This window comes from Zootoca vivipara, chromosome 6 (assembly GCF_963506605.1).
Source record: "Zootoca vivipara chromosome 6, rZooViv1.1, whole genome shotgun sequence".
Taxonomy (NCBI): domain Eukaryota; kingdom Metazoa; phylum Chordata; class Lepidosauria; order Squamata; family Lacertidae; genus Zootoca; species Zootoca vivipara.
In genome coordinates this window covers 45,453,363-45,465,378 of record NC_083281.1, presented here as the reverse complement: position 1 = coordinate 45,465,378, position 12,016 = coordinate 45,453,363, and the positions used below count along the sequence as shown (strand labels likewise).

The window sequence follows — 12,016 nt, the reverse complement described above, 5'->3', positions numbered from 1 at the left end:
GCATCACAGGAAGCAGGGATTGAGGCAAAGGGCACAGCAGAAGCATAGGAAACGGTCATAAACTGAGTCAGGCCATTGGTCTATCCTAGAGCTTGCCAAAGGTTTAGGGCCCGTGGGCACATTTGCAAACCTGAGAAACTATTATGGCAGCATCACACACAACACAACCTATTCTATACAATAGGATGGTTCTTTCAAGACTAAATTCTCAGCAGTGGAGGGGACCCTATGGAAACCTGGGAAGGCCTCCGAGGGTGCATGTGTACCTATGGGCACCATGTTGGTGACCCCTGTTCTATCTAGCACACTACAGTCCACTCTGGGCGCTAATGCTTTCCTAAAGTCTCAGGCACAAATTCTTCCTGGCCCTGGTACCCGAGAACCCCAGGAATGAACCTGGGACCTTCTATAGGCAAAGCATATGTGTTTCTACTGAGTCATGGGTCATTCCAATAGCCAAAACTGAAACTCCACCTCCCTCATTCAGAGAAGAGGAAGAGGAGCCTGGGCATTGGCATGAGCACACCTCTTGCTGCTGAGTCATTTCCTGCAGCTACCCACGTACTTACCGGGGGGTTGGTTCTGTAGGGGAGACTGTGCGGTGCATCGTCATGGGTCGTGTGAAGTACACCAAGTACCCTGTGAAGAAGAGAGATCCTGCACTGAAGAACACAGCCTCTAAAGTAAAAGCTGGTACCACTTCTATAGTTAGAAAGGATGGTTATTTAAGTGTCTTCCCACAGGAAGGCAGCTTTAATCAGGCTTGTGTCTATTCTGCAATTCTGACCAAGCACACAATGCAGTACTGTAAAGCCTGAGGTCAAGGCGAGATCGAATCTGACAGGGCCAGCCAAGATCTGCAGTGGTCAAGGGCTTTGACCCCTTGCTGCACTTTTCCTTTCCCCCATATCTTGCAGACAGAATTAATCACACAGTTCAAATAAAGGCATATCTGTCCAACCTGCAACTTCTATACTAGATGTCAAATGCATCGCTCGTATTTAGCCTAGGGACACATAGCAAGCCAAGCATTATCATGCTCCCACAACTGCCCAGAAATCAAAAGTGGGGGCGGGAGGTTGCACTGTCCTCTAGAATGCTGTCAAGAATTCTTGTCCACATGCAAAGATTCCATAGCTGACAAATGGGTGGGGAATTTGCTCCCTGAGCACAGAAGTCTGAATACCATTGCTCTAATTTGGGCTTTGTCCAGGGTTAGTTTCTTAAGCTGCTACCACTTTGCTAAAGATTAGGCAATTCTACCCATTTTCTGCTTTTCTTTACAAGAAAGAACTGTTTTATAAGCATGCATGTTTTACTCAGCAAATTTGTTAAGGGCTTAAAATCGGTGTTTGGTAGGATGCAGCTCCTTTGGCCAGTGTAGCACCCAAGCCTTCCCTAACCCCTGACAAAATCATGAATCTTATTCTGTCTCAAATAGCTTTTCCTTTAAAAAAAATACATAGAAATTTGCTCCCTTGCTATATAAATAGATTAGTAAATAAACTGGAGGAAAGGGAACCTAATCCTGTAACTAGAAACCTAGAATATGCACTCAAATAATATGCACTCATGTCAATTTGTTTGTAGGGTTGTCCGCAAACCATGTAAATTGGCTCCCTCATTTTGAGGGCAGGTTTTCTGGTGCTGCAGCGACAGCACTGTAGCAACAGCTTGCTGTGCAGGCAAAGGGAAAGGGGGTGAGGGCACAGTGGTGTACACCCTTGCCACGCTCACTCACACCCTTCTCCTCTTGGTGGAAAGCTCTGATAAGATCCGAGCTGGGAGCCCTGACCATTTCCCTGCCCTTCTCTAGCTTCACATGCTTAAGAGTCTACCAACCTGCCCCACAAAACCTGGCTCCAGAGGTGCGTGGAAATGGGATGTTGGAATCCTGATAGGAGCCGTAAGCATTCGAGACCCTGGGGAATGTTGGCAAGGGCGGTGTGACGGAGTTTGGGAGCGCATAGGGGTTGCTGGAGGAGCTGTCCTCCTGGTTCTGAAACAGAAAACAGATTAAGAGTTGCATGCATGGAACCCATCATCTTGACAACTGGGCTTTCGTACTGAAACACCAACATGCCAATATGCCAGGGAGGGGGCATAGCTCTACGGTAGAGTGCATGTGTTGCAGGCAGGCAGTCCCAGGTTCTATCTCTGGCAACCCCAGTTAAAGCTATCCCAGAAAGTTCTTTCTGTCTGAAGCTCCAAAGGGCTGCTGCCAATCACAGGAAGCAACATGGGGATGGATGGACACAGTATGAGCTGGGATCAGGCACTTTCCTACATTACTGCGCAGGCCTGCAGGGTCAGCCAGGTCCTTTCCCAGTTTGCCATGTTTAAAGTGAAGGAACACAGGAGTAGCATTACTACTCTACCTAAGGACAGTAGATTTCTCAGGCAGAATTGAAAACAACCAATTAGACAAAACAGACTTTCAACCGGTGTTGAGTCTTCTTATATATATATATTACTATCCTGTTGTTTAACTGCAACATTATGTATCAGTTTCATGTACATGTTCTTAAGAGTTCAATACAGTATCATTTTCATATTTTGGATCTTTTGTCTTGCATACACTGTTATCTAGGGACCACTATCATTGTGTATTTTTAACTGCAAGGTACAGCAGGGCTGCTATTCCCCCTGGTCTGCAATCACGCTACTCATGTGGGAATTGAGTGTCTTGTCACCACATGCAGAAACTCAGCACCAGCCAGCTTTCTGCTTTAAAAAGGAAAAAGCACAGAGGCAATGGAGAGCTGTCTCTTAGGACTGGAAGGCAGCAGAATGAACCCAGATACACCATTTGTTGTTGCCATTTTCTATTGTGGTCCCTAAGGAGGCTCTCTTCCTAAATCAAAAAGCATTCGCCACAGTGGTGGGAGAACAAGGCCAAGGGAGGCATCAACACTTTGTGGCCAACCAGGGCCTAGTTCTTAAGGCTTAAGGGCACTTTTAGATGGGGATTTCAAAGCACTTCCAAATCCCACAGCAGAGGTGCACAGAGGTGCTGTTCCTGGGAGCCCAGTCCTCTGCCACAGAGCATGCAAGTTCCATGACTGGTTTCTGGTTTACAGAAAGGAGCAGAGGGCAGTGGAATATGCCCCCTTTGGGTTTGAGGAACATTTCCTGTCAGTGGCACAAAATGTTTTGCAAAGCAGGAATCAGAACATTCATAAGATGAGAAACCTGCTACCCAGCCTCTGCAGCAACCCACATGCCAGTCACAAGGGCCAGCCAGCTTGAGAATCAGAGCCGCCCCTCCCTGTGGACAGGCAAATTTTGGCACCTCTGCCTAATGTGGTTTCTATGCTTCTGCTTTAGCAGTACAATGCTAAAAACTGAAAGCATGGAAAGCTACTATGGACAAGTTTTAAAATCTGTTGTAAACCGCTCTGGATTTGTAAAGAAAAAAGGGATACTAGGAGTTTTTTCCCCAAACAAAGATCAAGGAGACTAGGGCAAAATGAGAAGACAGGTTGGCGCTGAAAGCCATTTCCTACCACAACAGATTCCAGACAGGAGACCAACTGGCGCAGACAGGGCTCCAGGCAGCACTGATTCCGTTTCACTTTCTGCATGGAAGTGTCCTTCAGGATCTGCAAGAGGCCCCCCGCATACTATGTGAATAGTCTGGGTCATGAATACACACACACACAGCTTCTCCACACACTCAAACAATGATCAAGGCTCCAGGACTGAGGGTTCCTCGGGAGAGAATTCATGGGTAGGCAGCCAATGTGGAGACCCTCCCTGTTCCCGGACCTCTACAGCCTTCAGCCACCCCACCTGCCAGAGTTGCTTGCTTGCAGACCCACCTTCAGCAGCTTGGCCTTCATGGTGGAGGGGATGGTGGTCTGATTGACAAACTGGAAGGAGGGGGCAGCATTGTTGGGATACTGAGCAGGGAACATCACCAGCATCTTGACCCTGTGGTTGCTGCAGTGCACAGAGACGGTGCAGCTACGATTTACGGCATCCATCTGCCAAAGCCAATGGAGGAACAGAGGAGATGTTAGGAGAATATTTTGTTAGTGGATCCAATTGCACTGACCTACTTCAAGGAACAGTGGAGGCCTGCAAGGGGACCAAACTCAACCACGTGAAATATAACCTGGACCCTGCAATAATCATCATCCTCAGTGGCGGCTGGAACCCATTGGAATTGGATTCTATTGGTGGAAGGCAGGGAGACTAACAGTAGGAGACCAGAGCAAATGGTGGGCTGAGCCAAGTGGTTCTAGAATTGTCCCCATCCTCCTTTTTGCTGAGTTCTGTAAGGTCAACACAGAGACTAAGGAGGAAGTTGACAGCCAGTCCTATCACCTAGACTGGTTGTAAGAAAAGTTGGCTGGGGGGCTGGCTGGCTGTGGGAGACCGAGCTTGGTGGGGCAGCGCCCTATTCAGCCTACTGAACCAGCCTCTCTTGATCATCATTATTGTTATTATCATAGAAGGTTCCAAGTTACATTTCTTTTTGTTAAGCATATTTGGTCCATTTGTAACCTGCTGCTATTGTTGTTGCTACACTTAAAGTACATATTTAGCAAATAATTTAAATGAAGTTCTTGCCTGAAGGCTCAAACTTTGTTTTAACAAATGTATCTTCTTCCTTAGACTTCAAAAACAGATTTTGTATACTGCTTAAAGCAAATTTGGAAAAGTAAATGAAATGTGTTTTATAAGGAAACAAGCAAATTCACCACCAGAAGCAGATGGAGCTCAAGGTGAGGATGGCTGAAAACAATGTTACAGATCTACTCTGGCCAGACCCACTAAAATCAGGGGGCCTCAATGAGTCATGACCATTAATATCAATGGGTCTATTCTAAGTAAGAACACTGGATACAACTCAGTATTTGGGCTGGCTGCTTCCACGTTCTCTCCCCCCTCCCCTGCTTTCTGCTTAAAAGATACTCCAGAAAGTGAGGACCTCATGGATGCAACCCTGCCAGGGAAGTCTCTGCAGACCATTCCCTTGGCCTGTCAAGGAGTGTCATGGCCCAAGAAAGGCAGCCTGCCAGAAGAGGACAAACGATCCCCACCCAGCAGCAGACAGGGTGTTGCGAATTCCACCCTCTCAAGCAAAAGCACACCCAACAGGAGGACATGGCTCCTCCCTCACCTACCTCCATGTTGACGTTTCGGATCTGCACATTGATCAGAGAGAATTCCTGCTGCAAGGTTTGAGGCAGCCCCAGCTGGTCCAGCTTTTTCCCCACCAGGAGACTTTTCTGGGAGTCTTCTTTCAAGGCTGTCAGAGAGAGAAGGCAGTGCTGAGGATCTGTGCCCTCCTCCTCCCAGCCCGTCAGAGAAAGTAGGGAGAGGTGGGGCAACAAGCTGAAAGTGCCAAGCATTTGGGGGTGATGAGGAGAGAATTAGAGTGGAATTGGACAGGGGCAGATAGGAAGATTATTCCTTCATAGAAGTCTGATGGACTCTTTGAAGCTCTGATACTTCAGCAGTGCTTTGAAGGCTGAAGCGGGGAACTTTTCCTCCTGAGAGTAGCATTCTGTCAGGGTCTACATAACACCAGCAGTGGGTCAAAAGCGGGAAAGGGTGGAGCTATAACCCTTTCCCCTTTTCTACCCCCCCCCCCGTTCCCCCCCTCACCTTTTCTGCCACCTCTTCTTCTCTTTGCCGCCTGCCTAAAATGAGTCAAGGGCTACCATTGCCAAACCCTGCCACCTGCAGAGAGTAAGCAACTCCTGTAGGCAAGTCTTTGTAACTCAGGACAGAGCCCTTCCTGATGTTGTGGAGCCTCACCTGTGCAACTCCCACCCATTCACCTGCTCCCTTTTATGATATTCAAACACCCACTGAAGACTCTGTTCACTAACAAGTGCCCCCCCCCCAACCAGAGCATGTTGTGTAGCATCCACTGAAGACCAATGGCTTAATTGCTTTCAGCAACTTATGTACCATCTCTACTTTTGAAGTAGAAACCCCCTTGCCTGCAAAATGTTCTGCTTGTTCAGCACAGATCTGTTGCTGGTAATCTTCTCTGTAGACATACTGCGTTTGAATCTGTGGTGGTTGCAGTGGTGGCTGGTGCCCACTGAGGCTGTTAGGGTGGAGGGCAAGGCAGCTACTGAGAGACAGAGCCAGGGGTAGCAAGGCAGACCCTGTGACAGGGCCTTTACAGTAATGGCTCGCCAGCTCTGGAGTGCCCTCCCTAGCGAGGTGCACCTGTCTCCAACATTATTAATTTTCAGGAGGAATTAGAAAGCATAGCTGTTTAGCCAGGTGCATGGCTGAAGACCACTGTTTCTAGTAACCTTTAGTAACCTTTATTTATGAATTAATAATAGTAATACTGGGAGGGAATGGGACATGGTTGAGGGAGGTATCCTCAGGTTCAGGTAAAGGTAAAAGTAAAGGACCCCTGACAGTTAAGTCCAGTCGCGAACGACTCTGGGCTTGCGGTGCTCATCTCGCTTTACTGGCCGAGGGAGCCGATGTTTGTCCGCAGAGTGTTTTTCCGGGTCATGTGGCCAGCATGACTAAGCCGCTTATGGCGAAACCAGAGCAGCACACGGAAATGCCGTTTACCTTCCCTTGATGTGCTTTTGAACTGCTAGGTTGGCAGGAGCAGGGACCGAGGAACGGGAGCTCACCCTTTATTTATGAATTAATAATAGTAATACTGGGAGGGAATGGGACATGGTTGAGGGAGGCATCCTCAGAGCGACATGCAAAACAAAGCACAGGAGAGTCTGCCAGCTCCACAAACCACCCAGGCACCCCCTCGCCTCACCTTCCTCTTCTCCATGGTTGGCATTTTGCTGGGGCTCAGTGTCTTGGGAAGGCAGGGCCTTGTCTGGCTCTGGCAGGAGAGAAATCCCATCGATGAGCTCCTCCACCCCATCCAGGAGGTCATTGGAGCACAGCTGGAACAAGAAGCAGCAAATGCAGCAAAGCAGAAACAAAGCAAGCTATGGATGTGGCACAGCAAACAACGTGCAACTGGAAAAAATGCCCCCCCCTCCGGTTGCAAGTTGGCTAGGACTTCTGCACCATCCCTGTCTAGAGACCTCACTGGCTTCACACTGCATAACCCTCACCCTGGTTCGTATAACCTCCACACCAGCTTCCCCCCGTAAGCTCTAATATGCTCCCTCTCCTAGCAGCATTTCAACATTCTCACAAGAGTCGAGAGACTTCACCTGCATTATTGCTTTCTTGCAACCATCCCAAAGGGATCACCACCCACACTTTGGGAAACTCTGAGCCTTGCTTGCTTATAGGTTTATCATCTGTAAAAGTAGACAAAACTGTACAGCTTCCCTGCTGGCACACCTTGCATGCCCCCTTCCTGTTGGGGGCAAAGGGAGCTTACACTGCAGTTTGAGGAATGCTGGCTTAGAGGAAAGAAGATACAAGGACACAGTTATGTGTTTCACAACTGCTGAACCATCACCACCTACACCACCAAAAGAAGACAGGCAGCTCTTGATCAGGGCCCCGAAGGGAAGGAGAAAAGGTCCAGGTTTTAGTGAGGCAGCTGTAGGCTAGATTGAGGGAATGCTTCCTGACTCTTTAAGAGCAGTAGGATGATGAAGACGTTGGCCAAGGACACTAATGTAATGGTCCTTCCATGCTGATGTTTAAGCAGGTGATGAACTTCTATCAGAATTAAGAGATTTTGCCAGTGCAAAGGTTTGATCTAGATACTCTCAAGGTGGGTTCCACTTGCTTGATTTATTCTGCTGAAACCACCATAAAGTCAGGAACAGGAAAGAGGTTTGATACAGAAGCAGAGAAAGAAAACCCCACAACAGGAGATGGACCCAGGACAACAGGTACAGGAGATACCTGACAATTTAGCTGGCAAATACATGTTTTTCTGGTTTCTGACATCTGCAACTTTGAGCAAAAAAGGAAAGACTCTGCCACCTGCCACTTACCCGTTGCAGCTGGCAATCAACTCGCCACAGCCGAAGTGTCTGATCTCGAGACCAGGTGACCAGCTGGTAGTCCTTGGATCCTGAAAGGCATTCCAGATTAAAGAGTTTAAGCTCTGGCTTTTTTGAGATGGTCTGGTATTTTGAAGGAGTATCTCTGTGCTCTGCTTGAGATGTTTTTTCTTTGAGGTGGACTTACTCATTCTAAATGCTTGGCCCACATTTTTGCTCTCTCAACGGTAGGGGAGAGGGAGACAGGTGAATTTAAAATTATCTTTGTATGATGTCTGGCAATGTTGGGTTTTGCTTGTAGACTCACTTCTGTATGTACTCTTTTGGTTTCACATGTTTTGAAACTCAATAAAAATCACATACAAAGAGCTCAAACCAGCCCATGTTCCTTTGATATAAAAGGAATGGGAAAGTTGAAGTCTGTGTGAAATGCAGCTTAAGCCCAATATTTGTGACACAAGTGCCCAAGATCCTTTCCCTGCTTGTGTCATGCATGGCATTTTGCTCTGCATAGTTAGACCAGAGTTCTCAATTTCTTTTGGCCATCACAGATCTGCCCCCCCCCCCCCGGCGAATACAGTTGCAGACTGGTGGGGGGGGATCTCTTATGGTTTACTGCAATTTAATTTTAAATGAACTAGTTGAATAATGGAGAGACATGACACAGAGAGGGAAGTCAGAGAAGACGCAATGCAATTGAAAACACACTGCCTGAAAAGAGCCAGAAAGGGCCTTAAGCAGCAAAGCCACCTCTGTGCTTTGTGGGCCAGAGAGCCAGCAGGCACACTGAGGCCACTACGAGAAGGATGCATCTGTCACGCACCTTCCTTCTGCTTCCGCCACTGGAATTCTAGCACAACATCATCGTGCCCGACAAAGGTGTGGACTGGCGTGTTCAGGTCAAAGACATTCCAGAGGAGGAGGCTGTTCTCTCTCCGCAGCTGGGGCACCATCACTGTCACCAGTCCATTGCTGAAAGGCTAGAAGAAGTCACAAGGGAAGGTTGGAGGTCCAGAAGCTCTGAAATGTTTCTCAGTTGCCTTTTCCCCACCAAAACAAGTTTCAACATGGCAATACACATGCATCTCTGTAATGTGTGAGTGATCACATCTGAAATGCTTGACAGTTAGCGGAACACCCCTACGTGTGTGCCCAGCTCTTGTGCTAATTAACAGTGCCAATGTATCAAACCTCAGTGATTTTCACAAGCTTTATTCCTTATGGTTCTTGGGTGGAGAGTGAAGCAAGCTGCATTCTCAAGTTGTTTCATGCTCTTAATTTACTGTTCTCTCTGCCACCTCTGCTACTTCCTACTCCACCCACGAGGCAGAGAAGAAGAGGGTCTTACATCATTATAGGTGTAAGCATGTGAACCTAGGAGTGTTGGAGGGTTCTTTTTTGCGTGGGATGTATTTGTATGAAGGAGATACACAAACACCTTAGATTAAGTTTGCTAACTTAGAAGAGTCATTCCCACTGCAAGGGAGAAAAGGAGGAAAACCTCTTTTAAGACATCCCTGCTGAGATACATATGTGCATCACCTGAAAACAAAGAAATATGCTTTTTCTCTTTGAACATTTGCCTTACCAGCTTTCTCAGGTGGGCTCTGTCCTTACCGTGTATCTGGCTTTCCAGACAGGAACCTGACATCCCAGGATGTTGAGGTATTTTCGGGGTTGTCGATAATCCCAAAACTTCAACGAAAGAGATAATAAGCCAGTTCAGGAGGAGGAGGAAGAGGATGCTTACTAGCAGCAACATACACACACCTGGGAGATCACAGCACAACAAGAGCACTACAACATGGCCAGAGTGGCAAGGGCTTCTGGCCTTCAGTAAGTGTACATATGCTATTTAGAATAACATCCCACTGAAGGACTGGGGTATTCATGAAGGATTTTTAGTACCTGGGCTCCGCATTGCCCTTTCAGCATCAAGTACCACAGTAAGATGACCAATCCTGCTCCATGTATCATTTGAAGGTACAAACCACCCTTGGCTTGCCCATAAACCTCACCCATAACTCCCCTGTCAATCACACTAAGAAAGGGGCACAGAGGCCATTCTTTGTGTCCCGGGCAGCTGTCTATCAGCTCCATCTGGTACGCAGGCTGAGACCCTACCTGCCTGCAGACTGTCTCGCCAGAGTGGTGCATGCTCTGGTTATCTCCCGCTTGGACTACTGCAATGCGCTCTATGTGGGGCTACCTTTGAAGGTAACCCAAAAACTACAACTAATCCAGAATGTGGCAGCTAGACTGGTGACTGGGAGCGGCCGTCAAGACCACATAACACTGGTCTTGAAAGATCTACATTGGCTCCCAGTACGTTTCCGAGCACAATTCAAAGTGTTGGTGCTGAACTTTAAAGCCCTAAATGGCCTCGGTCCAGTATACCTGAAGGAGTGTCTCCACCCCCATCGTTCTTCCCGGACACTGAGGTCCAGTACCGAGGGCCTTCTGGCGGTTCCCTTGTTGCGAGAAGCCAAGTTGCAGGGAACCAGGCAGAGGGCCTTCTCAGTGGTGGTGCCCGCCCTGTGGAATGCCCTCCCATCAGATGTCAAAGAGAAAAACAGCTACCAGATTTTTAGAAGACATCTGAAGGCAGACCTGTTTAGGGACGCTTTTAATGTTTAATAGATTGTTTTATTTCATTTTTCTGTTGTAAGCCGCCCAGAGTGGCTGGGGAAACCCAGCCAGATGGGCGGGGTATAATTAATAAATTATTATTAATTATTATTATTATTATTTCTATTGGCAGGACTTTCTAGCAGTAGTAAGACATGTGCATATCTGAAAGAAGCCTCCTGGCTACAGGAAACACAGCTATAACATCTTGGGGCTTTCCTGGTTCTGGTTGCCAGATACCCAGGAGGCACCTGAAGCTGGGAATGCTTTTTAATCAACACCAGAATACACACCTGGGGCCCTCCTCAGAGGAAAAAGCCCTTGTCACCACCATTAATGTACCGGTAAATATGTTCTGCGGAGGGCTGGCCTTGAAAACAGTCTGGAAACAAAATGCTGCTGCCCTCCTCTTGCTAGGGGCCAAAGACACAGCTAAGTAAGAGTAGTGCACTCAATATACCACCTCTCTGAAAGCTACCAGGTATAATTAAAAAATGAAAGCAATGACCCATAAAGTCCTATAAACCACCTTAAGCTATGATGCTTTCAAGCAGGGGTGGGGAATGCCTGATCCTGCAAATGTGGCTGGACTTCACCTCTCATCACCCCTGTTGGCCACATTAGGCTGGGGCTGATGGGAACTGGAGTCCAACTACACTTGGAGGGCCTCAGGTGAGTCACCCCTGGTTATGTTATGCCAGTATGTTGCAGTGGTTAAGAGTGTTGGGCTGTAACCTGGGAGAACAAGGTTCAAGTTTCCAGCCAGCCATGAAGCTCATTTTGACCTCTCAGCCTAAGCTACCACACAGCGTCACTGCATATGGATGGAGCTTTACAAACAAATTTAAAGGTAAAGGTAAAGGGGCCCCTGACAATCAGGTCCAGTCGTGTCCGACTCTGGGGTTGCGGCGCTCATCTCGCTCTATAGGCCGAGGGAGCCGGTGTTTGTCCGCAGACAGCATCCGGGTCATGTGGCCAGCATGACAAAGCTGCTTCTGGCGAACCAGAGCAGCGCACGGAAATGCCGTTTACCTTCCCGCCGGAGCGGTCCCTATTTATCTACTTGCACTTTGATGTGCTTTCGAACTGCTAGGTGGGCAGGAGCTGGGACCAAGCAACGGGAGCTCACCCCGTTGCAGGGATTCGAACCGCCGACCTTCTGATCAGCAAGCCCTAGACTCTGTGGTTTAACCCACAGCGCCACCTGGGTCCCTTACAAACAAATTTAAAGGTAAAGGTAAAGGGGCCCCTGACCATCAGGTCCAGTCGTGTCCGACCTACCACACAGCGTCACTGCATATGGATGGAGCTTTACAAACAAATTTAAGAACACACAAAAAACTGGCAGATCCAGCATTTGCAAAACAAAATGCAAAGGTGCTCAAAGACTGCAATGGTTTTTTAGCCTGTGGCAGTGTCACACACTGTGACATGCAGCAAGGAGTATGGGAAAGTATAATGGAAAAGAC

At 47.9% G+C, this 12,016-nt stretch overlaps 1 protein-coding gene across 3 annotated transcripts in view; it reads right to left on the bottom strand.

The window, feature by feature from the left end:
* Nucleotides 1-12,016, bottom strand: part of WDR59 (WD repeat domain 59) — a 49,217-nt gene that overhangs the window by 20,149 nt on the left and 17,052 nt on the right. For all 3 annotated transcript variants that reach the window (XR_009557761.1, XM_035118626.2, XM_035118627.2), the window contains 9 exons: nt 9,537-9,614; nt 8,743-8,899; nt 7,911-7,990; nt 6,761-6,893; nt 5,133-5,257; nt 3,822-3,986; nt 3,507-3,602; nt 1,843-1,999; nt 570-639 (listed from right to left, as the gene is read on the bottom strand). Coding sequence is in view for 2 of the 3 variants with exons in the window: in XM_035118626.2 (XP_034974517.2) it covers nt 570-639; nt 1,843-1,999; nt 3,507-3,602; nt 3,822-3,986; nt 5,133-5,257; nt 6,761-6,893; nt 7,911-7,990; nt 8,743-8,899; nt 9,537-9,614 (1,061 nt within the window). In the remaining variant the exon portion in view is untranslated. The remainder of the gene's footprint in view (nt 1-569; nt 640-1,842; nt 2,000-3,506; nt 3,603-3,821; nt 3,987-5,132; nt 5,258-6,760; nt 6,894-7,910; nt 7,991-8,742; nt 8,900-9,536; nt 9,615-12,016) is intronic.